Source organism: Pygoscelis adeliae, unplaced genomic scaffold (assembly GCF_000699105.1).
Source record: "Pygoscelis adeliae isolate BGI_AS28 unplaced genomic scaffold, ASM69910v1 Scaffold74, whole genome shotgun sequence".
Taxonomy (NCBI): domain Eukaryota; kingdom Metazoa; phylum Chordata; class Aves; order Sphenisciformes; family Spheniscidae; genus Pygoscelis; species Pygoscelis adeliae.
Window position 1 is genome coordinate 2611533 of NW_008824665.1, and position 23821 is coordinate 2635353.

Here is a 23821-nt window from a genome sequence, read left to right on the forward strand (position 1 = left end):
GCACTTGGCCTTGTTGAATCTCATACAGTTGGCCTGGGCCCATCGATCCAGCCTGTCCAGGTCCCTCTGCAGAGCCTTCCTACCCTCGAGCAGATCAACACTGCCGCCCAACTTGGTGTCGTCTGCAAAGTTACTGAGGGTGCACTCGATCCCCTCGTCCAGATCATTGATAAAGGTATTGAACAAGACCGGCCCCAAAACTGAGCCCTGGGGAACGCCGTTCGTGACCGGCCGCCAACTGGATTGAACTCCATTCACCACAACTCTCTGGGCCCGGCCGTCCAGCCAGTTTTTGACCCAGCGCAGAATCCACCTGTCTAAGCCGTGAGCCGCCAAACCTAAACTAACCCGATAGCAAAAAAGTTATTAAACATGGAACTGTACAGAATGATGGGATCTTAGCTAAAATCTGATACTACAACTAAAAGTAACATTTATTAGCACATATTAGGTGTATTATTAGTTGTTTCTCTCTTTTTTTTTTTTTTTTTAAAATAATGGTGACTGAAAGTAGCCTATGTCATGCTTGGGATACTGTTGTTCATCAGTATTCATGTACTTACAGTAGGATTACTTAAGGTACAAAATTTTGCTTATAAACCTAAATAATAAATTAGTTAAAATTAAGTAAGGCAGAATGCTCATGTATTTAATAGCAGAAAATCGATTTCAAATACTTAAGTACAATTTCTTTGTATATTTAAATTTCGGAAATTTTTTTATCCCTTAGTGCTTAAGTTCTATGGTTGTTACTATGCAGAACAAAGTTATATTCCTTTAGTGAAATTAAGTAGATTGTATTGGCTTCATGTCAATTATCTCCTCTTTGTGAGGCATTTAGAGAGTATGTGCATTGCTTAACACGTTTTTTTCTTGTTTTAAGGGTACTTTTTGTTTTGCTGTGTGAATGACTGCTGTAGATATAAGATGTTTTGGTGTAAAATAGATGAACGTAATTGCATATTTATACTAATCTATAAGCTGAAACGTTCTATATTTTGAAATTTTATTATATAACTAATATTACATTTATATGACCAAGGTACTTACCTGATTTCTTTTAAAGTAAGAATAGAAATAATTTGGTCATCCACTTCAGTGGGAAATATCCTGAAAAGGTCTCAGACATTGTAATGTTTGCAGTGGAATAAGAACTAAGAGGAGGGAATTGAAGCAGTTACAGTTAATTTACTAATACTGCATATGATATTGCTTTCTAGCTCATCATTTGTGTAGAATAGGATGTTTCTGCTTTTGTTTTTTTGCCAGATAAAAGCCATGTTAAAATGCAGTGATGTTGAAAGTGCATATCTATAATTTACAGCAAATTTTAGGGATGTTATAGCTTATTCTAAACTTAGCATTATTATTCTAGGCTTAAAAATAGCCATAAAAATCTGAAAAAAATTGTAACACAATAAGGAATGTAAATGTATTAAGTACCTACAAAACTTTACATTTGTCATTTTGTCACATAATTGATACCGAAATATTTCATTCTTTGTGTTACAAAATTAAACTGATTTTAACTCCTTTATTGAACCTTGTTACATTTTGCAGAAAGGGATAGGATAGTACTGCTGGTTACCTTATGTTTTCATGTCTTTGCTTGTCAGGTTTTATGCTAGGTACCTAGCAAGTTCTATATGAAGTACTTGATTTTGTGTGCTAATGTAAAATATTAATTTGTTTTGCTGTTGTTGGCAAATGGCTTTTTCTTGGAAGATGATAATTAAAGGTACATAAAATCTGAATTGTTTTTATTTTTATAAGTGACAAGTAAAAATGAGTCGTACACAAGGGAATTTTTTTAATGGGATTTCTGTCATAACTGTGTCTGAGACGTTTTAGACAGAGGGCACTTATTTTTGCACTGCTTGTTCTTTTATCAGTGAAAATAGAACCTACATTTTTAAAATCTCACCATGCCTGAAAAGCACGATTCTTTCTTTAATTATACTTTGGAGAAGCTTTGTACAGCTTTCCATGATAGTTTAGATCTAAAATTGAATTGTGAGTACGCACATTTTTTTTTTTTTTTTTTTTTTTACTTTGAGTTCATGTCAGTGCACTGCTTTCATTAATGGTTTCTGGAAATTTCATGAGATTTCACTTGATATTTCATATATTTATTAATCTTGGCAAAACAATTCCTAACATAGCTTTTCCAGGACACTTTGTTCAATGACAGCAAATCCTCATTAAGGCAGGAAAAGGGATGTTTTCTTGCAACACCATGTCGGCTCTGCAGCTCCCTGAAGGTGCAAGTGCATTTCGAAGTTTGGCTATAGTCATGTTACATGCAACTGCATTGAATTGTGGAAGATTAATTTCAAACAGTGTGTGGTTTTGTGCCAGGTGTCCTCAGTCTGAGCACCCTCCCCAGTGTGTGATCAGAAGTGACGTGCATGTATACAGGGGTTAAGTGATAAATCCTGTTAGTTTTCTCAGTTGAGATATATAGAAGACTAATTATCGTGAGGAATTTAAACAGAAGGTTTGCGCCTGTAGTAATGAAATACAAAAAAAGTAGCACTAAATGGATTTCTGTGCTTGAGAGGGAATTGTTTTAATGTTGAGGAATTTGGAGTTCTTTCTCTGTAGTAGGCTCGGTAGTGCCAGCAGTTCCTGTTATTTATTCTTCACCTGAAAGATCAGTAAGATGCCTCTGTGTCCTTCTCCCAGAATGGTATGCACCACATGCTGAAGCAGGAGGGACAAGCATGTGTGTTCAGTTATTGCTCACAGTAGGTTCAGATTTGCGCTGGAACATGTGTTCGATCTTCTTTCCATTAACTTTAAATCTTAGTGTCAGAGTGCAACACATTACAGAGACAGGTTGTATTGAAGGATGATAGAATTAAATCTGGCCAGGGACATCAAGGGCAACAAGAAAAGCTTCTATAGGTATGTCGGGGATAAAAGGGAGACAAGGGAAAATGTGGGCCCTCTCCAGAACGAAAGAGGAGACCTGGTTACCCGGGATACGGAGAAGGCAGAGGTACTCAATGACTTTTTTGCCTCAGTCTTCACCAGCAAGTGCTCGAGCCTCACCGCCCAAGCTGCAGAAGGCAAAGGCAGGGACTGGGAGAATGAAGAGCCACCCGCTGTGGGAGTACATCAGGTTCACGACCATCTAAGGCACCTGAAGGTGCACAAGTCTATGGGACCCGATGAGATCCATCCACGGGTCCTGAAGGAACTGGCGGATGAAGTTGCTAAGCCACTATCCATCATATTTGAGAAGTCGTGGCAGTCCGGTGAAGTTCCACTGCCTCGAAGAGGGGAAACATAAGCCCCATTTTTAAAAAGAGAAAAAAGGAAGACCCAGGGAACTGCAGGCCAGTCAGTCTCACGTCTGTGCCTGGGAAGATCATGGGACAGATCCTCCTGGAAGCTATGTTACTGCACATGGAGGACAGGGGGGTGATTCGAGACAGCCAGCATGGCTTCACCAAGGGCAAGTCCTGCCTGACTAACCTAGTGGCCTTCTAGGATGGAGTGACTACAGCAGTGGACATGGGAAGGGCTACAGATGTCGTCTATCTGGACCTCTGTAAGGCCTTTGACATGGTCCCCCACAACATCCTTCTCTCTAAACTGGAGAGGTATGGATTTGATGGGTGGGCTGTCCGGTGGGTGAGGAATTGGTTAGATGGTCACATCCAGAGGGTAGTGGTCAACAGCTCAATGTCCAGATGGAGATCAGTGACGAGTGGTGTCCCACAGGGGCCCATACCAGTACTGTTTAGTATCTTCATCAATGACATAGACAGTGGGATGGAGTGCACCCTCAGCAAGTTTGCAGATGACACCAAGCTGAGTGGTGCAGTCGACACACCAGGGGGATGGGATGCCATCCAGAGGGACCTGGACAAGCTCGAGAAGTGGGCCTGTGTGAACCTCATGAGGTTTAACAAGGCCACGTGCAAGGTCCTGCACCTGGGTCAGGGCAACCCCTGGTGTCAATCCAGGCTGGGGGATGAAGGGATTGAGAGCAGCCCTGCCGAGAAGGACTTGGGGGTACTGGTGGATGAAAAGCTGGACATGAGCCAGCAGTGTGCGCTCGCAGCCCAGGAGGCCAATCATATCCTGGGCTGCATCCAAAGAAGTGTGGCCAGCAGGTGGAGGGAGGTGATTCTGCCCCACTCCTGTGCTGTGGTGAGACCCTACCTGGACTACTGCGTCCAGCTCTGGAGCCCTCAGCATAAGAAAGACACGGACCTGTTGGAGCGGGTCCAGAGGAGGGCCACGAAAATGGTCAGAGGGATGGAACACCTCTCCTGTGAAGAAAGGCTGAGAGAGTTGGGGTTGTTTAGCCTGGAGAAGAGAAGGCTTCAGGGAGACCTTATTGCAGCCTGTCAGTACTGAAAGGGGGCTGATAAAAAAGATGTCGGCAAACTTTTTAGCAGGGCCTGTTGCGACAGGACAAGGGGAATGGCTTTAAATTAAAGGGGGGTAGATATAGACTAGATATAAGGAAGAAATGTTTTACACTGAGGGTGGTGGGACACTGGCACAGGTTGCCCGGAGAGGTGGTGGATGCCCCATCCCTAGAAACCTTCAAGGCCAGGTTGGACGGGGCTCTGAGCAACCTGATCTAGTTGAAGCTGTCCCTGCCCACGGCAGGGGTGTTGGACTAGATGACCTTTAGAGGTCTCTTCCAACCCAAACTATTCTATGATTCTGTGACTGTAATTTTGTGCTAACAAAGGCTTTTGTCATTACATTTCTCCTTTCCTAGCCTAAGGAGAGATGTCTGTTGCCAGAGATGGTGATTATTTCAGCAGTTTGAGTTTTCATGTAGGCTTGCAACTGATCTGCTACTTGGCTGTTACCACCTAATCCAGAACTTGAAATAGTGGGGTTTTTGTCAGTAGAGCTCTGACGTTTTACACCATTATCCCCGTTTTGTCTATGCCGAGAGTGAGGCACAGGGAGACACGGGGACATGGAAACCTTCAGTGAAGGTCTGGGTGGAGCTCAGGGAGTTGCCTGCACTGTTCCTTGTATCTCAAAGCAGGGGCAGCTGAATCCAAATCGTTCCCCAGAGATGTTTGTCCTCCTTGTTCTTAAAATGTGCTGGTGATGAAGATTCCAGAACCTCTCTGCACACTTTGCTCCAGTAATTAATGATTCTTTTGTGAAAAAAGCTTTTTCTGATGCCTCATTTAGATCTTTTTGGACAAACTTTTAGTTCCCTGGGGCTTGTTCTATCTAGCATAACCGTGATGTACAGATTACTTTTTTCTTCACTGTGATTCTGTCTTGCATATTGGAAAACAGTTGTTATGATTTTTGGTCATTTCTTCTCTGGAATGAATTCCAATTTCTTTAACTTTTCCATGTCTTCCAGACTTTTCGTAATTCTTCTTGCTTTTTTCTAGAATCTCTCAAACTTACCTGTGCTGGACTGAGCTGTCGCGCTCAAAAGCAGACACAATATGTCCCTCCAGTTGGAGTCTGAGCTACAGACAACTGCTCTGGCTATGTATTTCCCTATGAGTTGTACATCTAACTAAGAATAGTTTCATTTAGTCCATGTTTATCTGTCACTAAGAGAAACTTAGTCTTCTGAATCCCATTCATTGTTCCTTCCAGAAAGCTATTTGGTTTTACATGATTCCTTTATATTCTCTTTTCATTCATACTCACATGGAGAAATATGATTTACCTATGTAGATCTTGTACTTTCCTGTGAAGCAATCGACTCGGAGGAATTAATGATAAATGAGTTTACGGTCTTATCCAACCAGTAACTTCCCCCTTTCTAAGCCCCTGCAAAGGCTCACAATTTGTTTCCTTACCACTGCAAGAGCCAAAATTGTTGGGATGAAGACCGTTTCTATGAAAAATTTATGCAGAAAAATAGTATTCCAGTGAAAACTGTCTGTGATGTAACAGCGTTATGAGACTTTGAAAACTCCTTGGGCTCTGTGCATCAGCAGAAAATTGGAAGAGCAGCGGTGTTTTACTTGCAAAGTGCTAAATGAAAGCCGCTGAAAGCAGGCCACACAGGAGTGCCTCCCTCTAAACCTCGGCCTTGCTGCCTCCTTCGTGGTGTGCTGGGCAGCTTGCTCTCTTCCTTCATTGTCCCCCAGCCTGAACAAGCTGTGAAATAAGTCTCAGTGAGCTCAGAGTTTTGAATATTTTAACTACAAAGACCTCCCTCCTTGTCACCTCCTTCCTTAACCATATTTTACAGCGGCCACCCCCTGTGCTGGATGTACTGCAAATGGCTATGGAAAGCTAAAGGACCCCCTTGGTAATCTGAAGAGGGAGATCTTTTTTCTCCTCATGAACTTTCACCTCCACTGATGAAAGGAGCCATTCTCACACTCTGAACATGCACTGTAGCTAAGGCTCAGGGTATGCAGAGGTCTTTTTTTATTCTGTTGAAAATTATATGTGTTGGTGTCCTCTAAGTTGCCTGTTGGTTATTATGATATTGACCAAACTATAGTCATACAAGGACATGAGCTCTAATGTATGTTGTACCGCATCTGGAATAGATATTCTTGGGAATCAGTTCATTTAACTGTTTGCATCTGAACAGTGGGAAGAGGTAGGTGTCTCCTTCATTTATGGGATTTCTTCTGTAGGTGGGACACAAGGATTTGCCAGCAGATACCGTCTGCTATCTCCAGTGAATCTTACGGCTTCAGTGAATGTAGCATGTGCCAAGAATTCAAGTATAAATGAACTGGAAAATTTCCGAGGCTAGCGTAGCCATTTTAGTCTTGGTTTTATCAAAAGCTGATTTGTGGATCAAACAAGAGCAGCTGCTGCATTTGCTTCAAAATCTATCTACAACAGTTTCTTCTTTTCTTATTTGGGGATTTCTCCATTCAGCTTCAACTGCTCACTTTACAAAAAGTTTGCGCAGATTCTGCTAGGTGTTGTCCTACTTATCACATATTACAAAGCAATAGAATGCAGTTTCTTTCGCTGGCCATCCTTGATAGATAGGAACAGCAAATTGTAGCACCGACTACTCTCCTGCGTGTGCCAGATGGTGTCTTTGAGAATACGCTGTAGAGGCTTCCTACGCACCATCCTGCAGATTAAGAATATAAGGCCAGCTACTCAACTAGTGCAAATCAGCGGAGTGCCACTAAACAGATTGTGCAAACCCAGTTTGCATTAGATGCTATCTGACTCATGGGATAATTAATAAAAATTGCTGACGCTTTTTTCAGCTAATTTGTCCTGTCTTCTAAATGTAATAGAAAATGATTATATGCTGCTTGTAGTAAAGCTAATATACAGTACTTGAACAGAGAGGAATTTTTTTCAAGTCATGTTAGAGAAAACATAAAAGCTTTGCAATGCAGATGCCACAGTAAAAGTAGTCTAAATATATATAAATAATATTCAAGATACTGTGTGCATCTGAAGTTGCTTTTGAAACGCATACTGTGCTTTGGAAGCGGTTTATGCAGTGTAGACTGCATGTACAAAAAAATTTTGTATTCTTCTGATTTTAGGACATAACTGGGAAACTGAAGTAGGCTTAATATCTGGAGCGATGTACAGATATTACATGTTAGGATAGAAGGAACTGACAAGTGGAAGCTGCTGTCATGACAGTTCACCTTAGGGAATGCTTGCTTTGAATTTTCAGCATTATTTCTAATAGGCTTCCTTTGAGTGAGTTTGCAGATGGTCAGTGTGCTGACTTTGTGATTGAAAACGTATTATAATTGATCCAGCTGTAATCTGTATGTGAGGAGAGTGATGTGAGTAGTGAAGCAATGAAACCATTTTCTAGGAAATGTATCAATAAGGAATTGTGTCTTTCATGTCCTTTTCTCAAAAAAAAAAAAAAGTTAGGAAATTATAGGAGATTTTTAAAAGTTGCATTTTGCATATTAATATTTTGGAGAAAATTTGGACTGTTTAAACACAATGACAATAATATATATATATTCCTTAAGGCTTGCAGGGGGATCACATTCCTAAGATTTTAGTTTTTTTTGAATGCTGTACACTCATGTTCTCTTTTACATGACGGTTTGTCTTGCAGATGCTGCTGAACATTCTTAAATCCTGTTTCTATTTATGGTACTGCTTTTAAGTCTGACCTGAGTTTTTTCTTGAGGCCATCCTAAAAATAAAAAAGATAGCTACACATATTAATGTGAATTACACCAGAGGCGTTTGTAGTCATGCTGTGTCAAAGCTGTTTTTGCCATGCTTCTAATGCATGACTTTTGACATGAAAGAATTCAGTGTTTCAGCAAGATTTCCAAGCTTATTTGTCCACTTTAAGTAAAGTAACTTTTTTTTTTGAGAACAGCTATTATAAAAATACACTAGAGGCACATTGACATGTTCATACAACAGGTAGGAGTAATAACGAATGTTCCTGTCCGTGAGATCTCTGTCTTGCAATTTTAATGGTACCTTTAATATAATACTTTTTATTTGTGTGGTGCTTTTCAAATTACCATACCTGTCCAGTAGCAAAGTTTGGACAGAACAGTTCTTCTGGTGTGATGTATTACCCTTTATTTCCCGAAGAATATATATAATGTGAACTTCCTTAATGTTCTTGAAAATCTCAGAGAAAGGAACATGTTATTCTCTGTGAGGAATTTATTTGCATTTGGCTTGTTGTGCGTGGTATGTGTGATGTGCGTTGTTTTTGGAAAACAGTATTGCAGCAAAGAAGAGGAAAATATTCTTACATTCATATGATCTTACCATACCATATATGACAACTGATCCTGGGCACACTAATGACAGTTGTTTAGAAAACAAAGCAAAACAGCACACCTGAAATATTTATTTACAAATAATCTGATAATCCTAATGCATAGATTGCTCACCTACGTGTGTATGTTATTCCTGTTCATATTGGTGGTAAGGATATAGTAGATTTCTCTGGAAGAGGATTTCAAATGGTTTTCCTGAGTGCCAGACCAAAACATTCAGTTAAAATTTTTGATAAAGTTCTCCTTAGCCACCTTTATGCTTGAAAAAATCTTTCTTGAATCTCATATAGTCATTTAATACTGTTTCTGTGATCTTACAAAAATGAATTTAATTCTGGTATACAAAGATTCATCAGTGAACTGAAACCCCTCAGAACTGAGGGGCACTATTGCTTGCCGTCCTTAACTCTGCCCCGCACGTACTGCCTCCCCTGTCTAAGCAAAGCTGATGTAGAACCGGGGGTTGGTTTTTAAAATTTTGGCTTCTAATTGCAACTAGTAATCACACTGAAAAACATAAACACCCAACTATTAATTTGAGGATTTCATGGCCCCTTGCTCCTTTCTTACAGCACTTCAGCATCCCAGACACCACCCTCGAGGCTCCAGCTTCAAAACCCCATCATTGGTTTTGTCAGATTGTTCTGAAAGCAACCGTATACGTACATGCATACATAAATCTCCCTCCTGGCTTGCTTGTGTTCTCCTTCTCCTCCTGCACTAGTGCTTTTTGCTTGTGTCTGAGAAAGGGCCAGGCGTTTCTGGGGGGTATGTGAAGGAGTATTCTGGGATTAGAGCTATGTACGGCAATGGGAGTGGTACCCCTCCTTCACTGTGTTCTTTCTGCATGGTGCTTTCCAGTGCTGCCAACATTTGCATACATGTGGTAAGGTTTTTAGTTTAATTATAATCAGGTTATTGCTTTTTAAAATAATAAGGGGATGGTATTCTTAATAGAAATAAGTGGATCTGCTTTGAGTTGTTTTTTGTTACGATTTTGGAAGCTGCCTGGTATTGATGTAGTGATATTGCAAGGTTTGCATTTCCTCGATAATTTAATTCTGTGTTTTATTGTGTCAAAATGTAAACAGGAATGCAGTTGTCTGTTAAGAAAATAACAAATTAAATATATCTCTGCACATTAATTATAGTCTGATGCAAGCAAAGTTTTTTTTTAAACTTCATGATTCACAGAAGCATTGGGATGTAGGCTGGATAAATCTTTTACAAATTATTAATAACATATCTATATTATATTAACTGATGCTGAGAAGTCCACTCAACACTGGGTAATAAAAAAACAGTCTTTGCATTGATCAGTTTAATGTGAAATGGGAATCAACATTTTTTCTGGTTTTTGTTGGTTTGGTTTTTTTTTTTGAAGGATGAAGTTGGGCAGAGAAAAAGGCAATGGGTAAGACAGGTATATAAACTTATAAGTAAATTGAGTAGTCTAATATAAACTGTGTGTGGAATTCCCTGCTCTTCAGCTATCCAGCTTTAGGACAGCACAATTTTGTGTCTTTGTTTTATTTTTGGAAATAAGAACAAAAAAAAGTGTGAATGGCCAGGTATCTTAACACTTTTCAGAATTAAATTATGTGTTATCTTTGTGTTTCTTTCAAAGTGACGGATTCTTTGGCCCAGTCTGTAGTCCACCATTTAAGATGGATAATGCAGAAAGATCTTCTTGGCCAAGATGTCTTTCTTATTGGTCCTCCTGGGCCTCTCCGGCGGTCTATTGCCATGCAGTATCTGGTAAGTATGTTGGTTTAAATTCTTGGAAACATAGTCATTAATGTCAGTTAGTCATTCCTCTACTAGCCAAATTGTAAAAGGCAGTCCTAGAGAATCTTACAGCAAGCTACTTAGGGGGTAGATAAGTTTCTCCATAAACGTGCTTTCCGAAGTTCAGGTTTTGTTATAGAGGAGTAGAAAGTACAGACATTTTAAAACATATTTTTCTGCTTAAACTCTGGGGGGGGGAGGGGGGGAGGGTTGGAAAACTGTGTTACCATATGCTATCACAAATGGAGAAACAGTTTGTTCTAGGCATTATGTATGTTAGAAGATTAAGATATCTGACTACTGTTACAGACAACAAATCGTTTTTGCTTCGTTGTATAAAAAAAGAAATGAAGGAAAGGATTTGGGAGAGGAATGTTCTGGGTAACATTTGGGAACAGTTATTGTGAGTGATTAGAAAGAGTAGATGCATGTATGATCCTCTCTTGGAATGTGGGAAGGACTTGCCTACGTCCATCTGCATAAACTATGGCAGCACCATGTGCAAAATTTCACATTTAAACAGTCGGTGCCCTTAAATGATCAGAAAGAGGGGGTTGTCTGCCCCAAAAGGTGATGTGGGGAGGACTTTGTCTGCCATGAGCTCTATCTAGAATCTGGTTGGGCAGAAGGATCACAAATGGAGGTGTATAAACAATTGTCGTAAAGATCAGCCATTTCTTTAAAAAACAAAAGGTACTCATTCAAAGACTAGCTCTCAGAGGTAAAGCTGCAAGATTTTGAACTTTGGAAAGAAGAGCAAAGATTTCTTAATTCAGCAAACCAGATATGCTACTTGATAGCTCGATGCATTTCTTGAAATAAATGAGAAGAGTTTGATATAACCTAAAAAGAGGACTTAGAAAACACCTGATATCCAGGTATGGAACACAGAATGTGTCTTGTTATTTATACCACTGTTTGTATGCACCTGAGCTATATTAGAAAGGCTGCAGCTTACTGTTTCAATGCCATGCCAAACAATTACGTGAAGGCTGGTCTTTGCATGTGAGCTGACAGGTGCTGTGGTCCCTTTAATGAAGCTGTGTAAGCCTGGAAAAAATGTATCTGCTCTTGCTGAAAGCTACTACTATGTGTTCATACACAGGGCTAATTGTTGAAGAAAACTCTCCTGTATTTCACCTTCTGGTTTTTTTTTCCTTTAATTATAAGAAAGTACAATTGTATCTACCTGCAGCATAAAGGAATTGGTGGCTTTGTAACCAATAGGCACTGAAAAAGTGGAAAGGAGATAATTTTCATAGGTTTTTATATCTTTGCTTGATTTTTTTTCATACAACTATAGTTAAAAGCTGCCTCTTAAGAGAGATCTGTTAAATATATCATACCTTTAATTGAGGGTTAAGGGCTAAGAGCATTTCAGCATGAATCTGTTTCCTAGTAGAATGCATGATAACCCAGATAGGGAAGTAGCAGGAACATCAGGTATAAATACATGTTGGGATTTTTTTTTCCTTTAAGATAGAAAATTCTAATTATATCTCATATCAAATCAAAATAAAGAAAACAATAACCCAAGGGTTCTCATTTTTTAAATAGTCTATAATTTTACAGATGCAGACTGCATCTCATGACATTAAAAGGAGAGAGGATAAGAACAATATAGTTCATCGGTGTACTGGCAAAGCATGTACAGGTCAAAGCATGTACACAACTACGTCAGTATAAATGTTACTGAGCAGTGAGAGTTGAAGCTTTTCAATCTTTTACGGAAAACTTCTGATTTTTATTCATGATTTGTAGATGCTGATTGTTTTTCAGAGTCCAGAACCAGAAGATTAACTTACAGGATGTTACAGATGTTCAATGGAAAGAATATATAGCTGGTTATTATGTTTTTAGAACAGGTTTGGGGAAAATAAAAGTTTATTGAGCAGAAATTCAAACCATTTTGTTTGAGGCAGAATACACTAAACATTTTAAAAATAAGAGATATTAGATTTTGTTCAGAGTTATTTCAGATCACTGTGCTGCTGCCTAGAGCTCTTTTGTACAATTATACCACTAGGCCTGTTGTTAAAGTTCACTTACTGGGGTTATAGTCTTATTTTTGTAATAACTTCAGACTATTGTCCACAGGAGCTAACAAAGCGGGAGGTTGAATATATTGCGCTGTCAAGGGACACCACAGAAACTGACCTCAAACAGCGACGAGAGATCCGAGATGGTAGTGCTTTTTATCTTGATCAGGCAAGTTGCAGTCACACACCACCTAATTATTGTTTACAGGTAGTTGAAGGAAGTCATGGTTTATATGGGTGGGTGTCGGTCTCTTTTCCCAAGTAACTAGCGATAGGACGAGAGGAAATGGCCTCAAGTTGCACCAGGGGAGGTTTAGATTGGATGTGAGGAAAAATTTCTTTACTGAAAGAGTGGTGAAACATTGGAACAGGCTGCCCAGGGAAGTGGTTGAGTCCCCATCCCTGGAGGTATTTAAAAGACGGGTAGATGAGGCGCTTAGGGACATGGTTTAGTGGGCATGGTGGTGTTGGGTTGACGGTTGGACTCGATGATCTTAGAGGTCTTTTCCAACCTTAATGATTCTATGATTCTATATGATGAAAAATTAGTATGTGGATTACAGACTGACTGACATGTTTCTGATGCAGTTAGAAAGTCTTATATAACACTCTTGATCTCGTTACTACCAAAAATGTTATCTTTACCCAAATCCAAGATTACTCTGTCTCTTCAGAGAGAGAGTAAACTAATTCAAATAATTAGTAAACTAATCCAAATAATTTTTTTGTAGTTACTTCTAGAACTTCAAATTATCTCATGCTTATCTGGAAAGATGAGGGTTGCACAATATGAGATAATTTAAAGTACTGTACCGTGGATTAGGGCTGTAAATCGCTCCTCACTTACCAGAGGATAAGAGCATTTGTGTAGGCTGTGGGGTTAACTCATAAACTCATGTTAGCTCCATGCCTAACTGCTGTTACGGACAGCCTTATCCTCACGCTTGCTACAGGGTAGTCAAGGTAACTTACCCCTGGTGTAAGAGCATTAGTTAACTAACATTTGTAAGAGCCACTGTATCAGGGACTGTAAGAAGCTCACCGAGATGTGAGATGGTCTGTTAACCCTGTACTTGTCTGAAGCCTTTGATCCCAATGTAAGTATGAGGTAGCTTTATTCACTTTGTACAATCTATCTTGAGTGATCTCACTCCGGTAAGAACACTCTAGGAAGATTAGCTTTCTAAGGTAAAAGTCTAAGATTACCTTTCTTCCTCGGTCTGTTGGAATTTTTCAGTTAAAAGGTTTTTACCAGAATCCAGCGCAGCAGTACTTCAGACCAAGACTTTCTTTTAGCAAGATACTAAAATCAGTCGGAATCATGATGTCTTTCCTCAGCTCATGTGTTACTCATCACATGTATAACCAAAGTCTGTTTAAGCTCTGAAGGGAAAATAAGAAAATAAATCATTGGTATTTAGATGAGCACTTTTAAAATATCGGAAAAATGAAAGATGAATCTCATAGTGATGTTCCAGCTGAAGTTTTCTAACCCTACGTTTTAGTTAAAGACACATAAAATATGGTACATGGTTATGTTTAGAACCATGACACATCTAATTATAGCTCAGTAATAAAAGGGAATAAAGTTTTACAGGTTACACTGGGGCTTGTATTTAATTAATTCATTTAATGATTTTGAGGTTTGCAGATGGCTGTACCAATTCAAAACATTACACAGGCCAGACACTGCTCTCTTTAAACCCCAGACCATGAACTGTTTCAAGACAGAGAAGGCTATCAGTAGGTAGCCTTAACAAAATGCTCCCAAAAGAGCTTGGATTGCTCCCATTGCCATAGGTGAGCTAAAGAGAAGGTGAACTCATATGAGGGACTGAAGATACAGGCTATGCTTTTCAGATTTCCATACCATTTCCCTTCCTGTGGAATCTCATGTTTGTTCTTCATGATACCCAAGAGAAGACAGCAAAGCTTGAAAGTCTGATTTCCAGAACATCCACTGTATGAATTCTGTGGGTCAAATAAAACTTAGCTGTTGCTTAAGATAGATGAGGCTCTTTGCATGCAACTCATAATATAGTAATGTAGTTATCTTAAACTTTGAATAATAATATAGTGTAACAAAAGCTGGCATCTTGTTACCAGAAATAACTTCAGGATAGTGAATCATCAGGTTTGCAGACCCACAAGGGTTTGCAAAGTTATCTGTGAGTGATGGTTAAGATGTTATGGTTGTTTATAGCTCTACGTTTAATAGTGACAGATTAAAAACTGTAAATTGATATCTCATAGGTTTCAAAACATCAGATATATTTTAATATGAAGTTACTGAATATGATTGCAGTTAGTTATTTAAGATAGATCTGGAAGATGGTGATTTGGAAGCAGTGATTGAAATTCCGCATTGAAATATATGTTGAAGGGCCGATGTATCAAATATTCTCGCATATTAGCATTTCTTAGTACTAGAGTGAATCAAATGGAAGAAGATTTGGAGTTAGGAAGTTAGAAGAGATATCTGACGAGGGGGAAAAAAAAAGGGGGGGTGTTATTTACCTCAGAAATAGGGGACCATTAAAATGAAGGTAAATGTTGAATTATCAAATTCATTCCCAATTAAAATCATGTAAAATAAAGGACTTATAATGGGGTAATGGTGAATTATTTGTTTTCATTGAAGTACTGACAGCAGAAAATTCTGTTTTCTCGTCTTTACCTGGAGCCACTAATTTTGGTTTTCAGCAGTTAATTCACTGTTAAAAGCCTCAGAAATGTCATTATTGCTGTTATTGAGACAAGTAAGTAACCTCTTGGTTTTATTCTGTAATTTATTGCATGGCTTAATTATGTTGCCTATCAAGTAATTAGTTAGAATAACTTTATGTTACTTAAATATTTAAATGGCAGCTTGAAATTTTGCTTTTATTGATAGAAGAGCTTGTCTTGCAGAGCAACTTTCTGTTTCTGTAACTCTTTTTAGTTGAACCACCAACTTGATAGAACCGGTATGGAGATTCTAATATCAGCCTATTGTATTTTCAAAAGTTAAGTAATTAGATTTGATACTTTTATGTCCTTTTCTTTTTTTTCCATTTCTGATGCAGTTTTGCTTTTTATTGTGTGTTTACAGCTATAAAAGGCACACCTCTTATTACCACAGCCTCCCACATTTTTAATTACTACATCAAAGGAAATCCTACATTGTTTTAATGTAGTGGATGCAATTGGGGGAGCAGCTAAGCCATTTTGTTAGTGCTTGAGAGGTGTATTGCTCCAGGATTGTGCCACAAACCATGTTGCCTGGAATGCCTGGTTTCGTTTACATGAAACAAGCTTCCCAAACACAGACCACTTTATTAAGTGTACAGTCTTTTCTGTTTGGGACAGTCAAACTAACTGAGGTTGGAATAAGTAGAAAAATATTGAATGGTTATGTGCTGAAAAATTACAAATACAGTGTCATGTTTTTGAGGATTTGCTGATTAAGCTGTATCCCCTGAGTGGATAAGTATGTATATCACTGTCATTTCTGTATATACAGAGTTAGACTCGGTTTTGGTGTATCTTTGAACTATGTGAACATACTCATTTTAATAGAATACTTTTGCATCCCTAGCTGCACCAGCATCATAAGTTGTACAATGATAAAATGTGAAATTGATTGTCAAGATACCAGAAAAATTACCTTCTACCATGGCTTGAAAGACTTCATGTAGTAATCAATTGAACATCCAGAGTGACAGAAATGACAGCTTAAACTATCCTGTCTGTAAAATGAACATGACATGAAATCCCCCAGAGTAGCACTACATAGACTTGAGTTTGGTTTCTTTTAATCAAAAAAGATTAGGAAGAGAATTAGAAAATAAGACATGAGATTAATTGAATGAAATTATAATCATATTTGAGAGTGTATGTATACATATGTATATATGTTTCTGTATACATATCAAAAAAATTCTATCTGTACTCTAGCAAAGAGATGGGTAAGAATAATTCAGCTTTTAAAAAAATTAACTGGTGAGTGCAAATTGTGTAATTTTGTGACTTATTAACTTACTACCTTGGAGGTGACAGTGGATTTTTGATGAGCTGGTAAGTTAGCCACGGCAAAGGCATTGTCAGAAGGTATAACTTAGTTGACTGACTGTCACTGAAATATCTGTCTATCTGGTACAGGGAGCTAGATAGCAAAGTCTGTAGAAAGAATAGGCAAGCAGTGTTCTTGTTGTGTCCAACGTTGCACAGAAAGAGGGAAATACTAGGTAGAAACCAACAGTATTTGGATGAAGTTAATCTTTATTGATGTTGACACAGTATATCTTGTATCTAAAAAGAAAATGCATGATAAGGACCCCTATATAGTAGCCTCTTAACTCGTAGAAGTGATTTTGTTTTAATAATTTGCAAGACTTCTTTTACGTTTCTAAAAGTGTCAGCATTTAACTGGATTTGTTAGGTTAGCAGTTCAGACTCTGGTATCTTGTTCTGATGTAGAGGGCATATAGATGAATGTCTGTGATGTAATGTGAGGAATATTAGGACTGTGTATTTATAATTCCTTATAGATTAAAATCAAAGGTGTGGGCTTCTTTTTTCTTATGTTTGTGACTTACAGACATATTCCACTTTCTTTTCAGCTAGTATTTCCTACAATGCGGGAAGGGGCAATACTTTGTAACATGTGGTGTCATAACATTCATAGGCAATGTGGACTCGATGGATGGTGCTCTGAATCAAAGTGATTTACAAGTGATAATTAACTTCTTAATCTTTAGATGTCTGCCAAGTACTTAATTTCCTTTTTATTCTGCTACTCATCAGGAAGAAAAATTTAAATAACCTATCATCTCCCTTATTCTTGTCCAGAAGACAAGAGTTGTATAGAATGAAGATAAAACCTCCTAGATTTCTTTGTTTGTAGATATTTGCACTGGCAACTCTGTTCAGAAACTCAGATTGCTTGCTCCTGGGCCTGCTCTCTGCCAAAGATGCAAAATTTTTCACATACTTGATGTAAATGTACTGTTGTACTAATATACCTGGTGTAAAGTAGCTAAAATGGCCAGAACCTGCCTAGGTGGGGACATAATCTCTTGTAAATACAGTTTGCAGGCACTGTTGCAAAAACATCTGACTGTCATGCTAGGGGAAGGGGTGATGAAAATAAAACAGGTCATTTGACATGTGGTAGTGCAAAAATGGAAAAAAAAATCGTGTGAAGGAAGCTGAAATCAATGACTGGGGAAGCTAAAATCAATGACTATGAAATAAAAGACTGTTCTAGTTCTTGTCACATTAACATATTTATGATCTTATCATATGTCAATTCACTTCCTAGGGTAAACTTTTCTAACCTAGTTTTCTGATTCAAACCTCCAATAAATTCTGGTTGTTTCTTTTTTAGTTGCTTGTCTTTCTGTCTTTCTTTTTTTTCTGTGCCATGGCGTTGCATCATGAATTAGATGCTCACCAGTTCAGGCCATTCTTCCTCACTGAGACGTTAACTACTGCGGACAGCTGGAGTCCCTCTTTGGATACTAACTAGCCTGGCTGACGGTGCTCTGGTATACTGTGTTTTCTCTTTTTTTTTAATAAAAAAGGATTGAATAACAGTATTAAATGCAACTTTCCCTGTAATTTTTCTAACCTCACGGGGGAAAATTAGCTATAAAACCCACCCAGAAAACATTTGATTAACTCAGTGGGGAGGTAGGCTGAATAGTGAAGATGTAGCCCCCTGCCCCCATTACAAAGGGAGAAAAAGGTTGAATTATTTAGTTCTTAAGTTACTTTTTTAATTTGACTAACCGCATTAGTTACTATTATATTGATTTTAATAAAACCTGAACATCACATTTGGAATATATATAACTCAGTATATTTGTGGCCTAAATTGTAAAATGCAAAACTATAGTTTATCATCATCTACAAAGTGAAAAATTTTGTAACAAAAAATAGAATACATATTTTGGGTGAATAGTAGGTCTGTTTGTAATTTCATCTTTGAATGGCATTATACATTCAGAACTTTTTTATTAAATACATTTTATTTTAAACAACTAGCACAATATTTTACAAATATTTAAGGAAAAAGAGAACAGTAAGTTTTTGTAAAAAGTTGAGATCATTGCTTTGAAACTGGTTGAACATGGCTTTTAATAGCCCTTTATCTTACTACGTGATTTTTGACAATACTTTTATTTTGAAGGAAGTATGTTATCACTTCAGTCCATTAAATAGTCATCCATTTCAGCGTTGCTCAGCAGCTTTCCTGTTTGCTGAACTCATGAGAGAAAACAATAACTAAGGAATTAAGAGGCCTAAAAACTGAACAAATGTATTGAAAGATATTCTTTGGTAGAGGCATACCATTAGACATGCTGTTTACAGATATTGTTAAAATCTAGCAAAGTAGATTACCCAGTAAGAGACAGCCTTATATGCTTCACTGCCCTCAACATCTGTTTGTACATCTATCTTTAGACTGTCTCTAAATTTCTACATAATTTGCTATTTCCATATAGGTATTATAAAAAACTTGATGATCATATTAGTTCTGTTGCATTTTCTTAAAAGAATAACCTGAGGCACTTACAGTAAATTACAAGTCTTGGTCGATGTCCTCTTCCTTTCCTGGTAAAATGAGGAGTAAAAGCTCATAGCGTACTCCATTCTGCATCTCTGTCATTTGTTTTCCTAGTATCTTTTACTTATTGGTTAGTTTTAATGATTTAAATTTAAAAAAAAATTGCTTAATTGTACTATAACCTATGGAAAGAAATTCAGAAGATATCAATTTCCTCTGAGTTTTGTGATATTCGGGAGCTCGGTAGGTTCCAGAGACTCAAATTAATGTCCACTTCCCATCCCTGGAAGACAGGCTGCACCATGGATTTAACAGTTCAAGTTCTGTTAGCCTGCTGCAGCCAGTCAGCATCGTGTTAGCTCAAAACCAGCCAGAGTTTTGTGTTGTCTTTACCAGATGGTCATTAAGGATCTCTTTTCACCATAAGAGACATCTGGATATATCATTGTTGGAATGATACAGGAGTGAATGGAAAGACTTGGGTGGATGAGTTTGCGTGGGATATTGTGCGGGTGGTGGGAACAAGATCCTATGTTGGATGGGACATCTGAAACGTAGGCTGCAGATGCAGGGAAACCTTACCTCATTAGTTCTCATGTTCACTGAGCTACTTGTTCTGTTGTTTTTCCACATCATAGTTTTGGTTGCTATGCTTGAGTTGTCATTACAGGGATGCAGTTTTCAGACGAGGGGCAAGTCATCTTCTAAAAACAACTTATCTTGAGGTAGCTCCTTAAAAAAAGACACTTACTTACTGATTACATTTGAGCAATTTCTAGCAGCGTTTTTTTAATATGGTTCTGAAACATAGCCCGTACATCGTATTTAGAATGATGCCCAGGTCTGAAAAATCAAATCCCTTTAGAATTCCCCAAGAACCTTCTTCACGGATTTCAGGGCAATCAGAGTTTTCTGGTTTATGATATGCATTTTCCCGAGAAAAGAGAACTACCATTTCAGTTCTGGTATTTTAAACTATCCTGTCAAAATTTTTTGTGCCTTTACGAACTATTTTGGTTAGCTTTATAAAAATGTCCTCCTTTCTCTGGTGTTTGTGCATTTCAGTATGTGCATTGTGGTGAGCTTTTTTCTGTCCTTCTTCCCTTTCTGACACTGTAAAACTTCATCCATGCGCTTATACACTGTGATTTATGTCAGAATTGGGGTTTACAGCTTCCTGCAGTTGTCATATTTTGCACTGCTCAAGTGCAGGAGCTCACCGTAGTTCAACTATGGGAAAGACAATGAAAGTCCGCTTTGGGTTATTTTGTTCCTGAGGTGTTTTTGCCTTTAAAGATAAAAATACATTTTTGTAGGTGCAGTGTGAAACCAGGGTAAGCAATCTGCATTAGGTATTTGTTGCATAAAGCCATTACTATGAGAGCAGCACTGTGTGAAGGGTTTCTGCTCCCAGCCTGCAGTAGCTGCAGATATTCCCTGGAGCAGGTATCCAGGTTACCATCCTCCCAGAGCCCTAGGAGCACGGGTGGGAGGCAGCAGCGTCTGTCCGCCTCTGATGAGCAAAATAGTCCCTCGCTGCAGTTACAATAAATCTGAAAGTAAACATTTAACAAATCCCTCTTGGCCTTTTAACAAGAATTAATACTTTTAATCTCAGGTTTATCATCAAGGTTGCACAATGTAAGCCCCCCCCATCAAATTGTGTTTTATGTTAAACATTTAGAACAAACAAGGCTAGCGAGAGAGGGAGGCAGCATAGCTATTTCTGGGTTTTCATTATAGAATTATGAAGATTCGTTTCTTGGAAGCATTTTTAAAAAATGATTTTCAGTGACAGATTGCAAACTGACTTTGTTCCTCTGATTTTTTTTTTAATGCATTTTAGTTTCCATACCAATCCATCAATACACAGATAAAACTGAAATAATGATACAGAGGATTCCTTGTAGTATGCCTAGCTTATTGCAAAAACTTATTACCGACCAGGACGCAGAAATATAATAATTCAGCCAGAGAGATGCAGCTGTTTGGGTCCTAAGAGCAAACTTTATGCTATTTAACACAAGAACTTTAGAGGTAGATGAATCATGCATTTATTTCGTTGTATTTTGGAGAACAATTTCCAATATTTCAGATATGCTTTGAAGATATATGAGTAGCACAATTTGGAAGAAAGCCAATCAGAGTAAATAAGCACCCAGGTGGTGATGGTGTTATCATTGTCATGGGGTGTCTTTGATTAAGAAGTGAAAAACCATGGTTGTGCATTCAACCATTCCTGAAGCTGATTACAAAAGGTACATATAGGTAGGCAAAGGCCGGGTGCAGCATATCTTTTGAAATATCATTGTACTGAGCAATAGAATTTTGAATAAAAACTTCAAATAGTTTCCAAGCTCTGGAAACTGTGTACTTTTTAAATTTTGATCCTGTAAGCTGACGATCAGCAGGCAACATAGTGTAGTAGGTTGCTTCTCAAGATTGCACTGCTAACGGAGAACAACTTCTTTCTTGAAGTTAATGATTGTTATATACTTCCTGATATTTGCTGTCTACCCCTACAGCAGATTGCCTTCATGTACAAGTTCAGGAGAGAGATTTATGCTGATACTGGAAGCCTGTTATTTCAGCAAGCCTTCGTCCATAGTGTGCGTGTCTCAACATGAGTTAACAAGATTCTATGGATACTCAAAATATTTTGAAACCATATGAACAGAATGTGTGTTTTCCTCTGGCTAGTAAAACTCAGTCATAAAGTCTTCATAGACTTATAATATGCAGAATCCAACCAACTTGGCAAATAAATTGTTTGTTAAAGCATATTCTGGCTGTATCTCCAAACTGCATTTAGCCAAAATAGCATTTTGTTCATGCCAGGTATTGGACTGGCTGCTGGAGACTCAGGTTTTCTATTCAAGCAGGTTGGAGCAGATTTTTCACTTGACCAGTGACCTTCCTGGAGAAGAATGTTAGTACAAAATTTGTCCTTTGTACAAATTTTATGGGATGAGGAGAGCGGAATTTCATATTGCCTGTTAGTAGAGTATGATGTCCTGAATTAACAAAAAAAAAATCAAATCAATTCACATACTGATTGCTTTTGGAAAGAATTGGTGATTCAGTGGAAGAGAAATAATCTGAGGACTATAACTTGTTTAATGAGATTATTCCAGGTTCCTCAGATACTGATTATGAGGCTAGGTAGTAAGACGTTATATAGAATGACTTTCAGAGAAGGGAACTTGATCTGGAGATGTGTACCGGGATTTGTGAGGGCCTTTTTTCAGTAATGTTTGCTTGAATCCAGATTAGATACAGGAATTATTTCCATTTTAATAACGATGTGAAAAGCTTACATTATGGCTAATTTGCCAGTAGTTATTTATGCTTCTATACTGTACATAAGCATCTAAATTAGTCTTATCATTTAGTGTTGTCTTTATCTTCTCAGATGGATCTCTGATTCTGTTGTATGCTTTGCACCATGTAGCAATGCATTTGTTGTGCTAAACTGTTCTTTGTTTCTAGTTTATGCTTACGCTTTTGTCCTTTATACATCTGCTTTCATATGTAATTCTTATTTTTGTTCTTGTTGGTTTTGTATTCTGGGACCTCTTCGTTACTCTTTCTCATATCTTCCTTCTTTCTCTCTGTCCCAGTTTTTGGCATCTATTGTATTCATCAGAGATTTCCATCTAGCATCATATGACAGGTTCTTCTGTAGGAGTTTATAGGAGACATGCTGGGAAGAGATTTCATTTGTTTTCCTTTGCAACTGTGCTTGTGTCTAAAATTGTGTTAAAATGTAATAGGAATGCAAAGGAGGACTCTTTGGTGCCTCTAAATGTTGCCTGTGCCTAAACCTGCCCCATTATTATCTGATTAAACTTCTGCGAATTGGAAGTAGACAAGAATGCATTGAATTTCAGAGTCTTTTACTGGTCAGTAATTGTGAATATTAGATATGAAGTGTAGTTAATTTACCTGAGTGAATGTCATTGACTGTGAGAAAGTTGCACAAAATTACCAGCACCAGAGTTTGGTTTTACATTTTGGCTCCACATTATGCACTTAAATAAACAGCCACATATATACAACTATTAAAGTGAAATATAGAAAAGAAATAACTTTCTATCCCAAAGGCTCCAAAGGATTATCCAGTTAATGGCTACATTTTTATTCTGGTTTTGTAAAAGACCGTGTTCAGTCAGGGAATATAATTCTAAATATTTTTAATTTTATCACATTTTTTAACATCTGATTATTTACAGCACTGTTTTGTTTTCATCATCCATGTTTGGTTTCAATAGACTTATGTTCTAGTCAGACTAAAGCAATGTACTGAGGGTGAATTACACTGGTGCATAACGAGAGCAATCCAAAGGAATACCTGACTTTTTTCTAAATATTTTAATATAATTGTAAACATGTAAAACCACCTTGACTGTATGTTTTCTGTATAAATAGCTGTCCCAGAATTGTTAGATGGTGTTAAAATACCTGAAAAATATGAAATGTTATGCAACATCAAAAAGAAAAGCTGCCACATACTAATATATACTGGATATATACTAAACTGTCTGCAAGGTTTTACATTTTATTCTGTGGGTACAAAACACTGGAACTTATTTTTGTCAATCCTTGTAATAGGAGATAAAAGTCCAGCTCATGAATGTGTAGCTGTTAAGGCAATCAGCTGTCACTCTTCCTGATCACTACTGATGTGAATCTTACTGATTCTTACAGAAATGATTACTGTTTTGGGA

The 23821-nt window shown here is 37.8% G+C and overlaps 1 protein-coding gene across 2 annotated transcripts in view; it reads left to right on the top strand.

The window, feature by feature from the left end:
• VWA8 (von Willebrand factor A domain containing 8) overlaps positions 1–23821 on the top strand; it is a 201097-nt gene that overhangs the window by 14537 nt on the left and 162739 nt on the right. The window contains exons 1-3 of one of the 2 annotated variants that reach the window (XM_009322840.1): positions 6303–6369; positions 10345–10475; positions 12603–12713. In XM_009322840.1, the coding sequence (XP_009321115.1) occupies positions 10392–10475; positions 12603–12713 (195 nt within the window). In that variant the 5' untranslated portion in view covers positions 6303–6369; positions 10345–10391. Of the gene's footprint in view, positions 1–6302; positions 6370–10344; positions 10476–12602; positions 12714–23821 lie in introns of those variants that run through there. The other variant, XM_009322841.1, reaches the window with a different exon arrangement.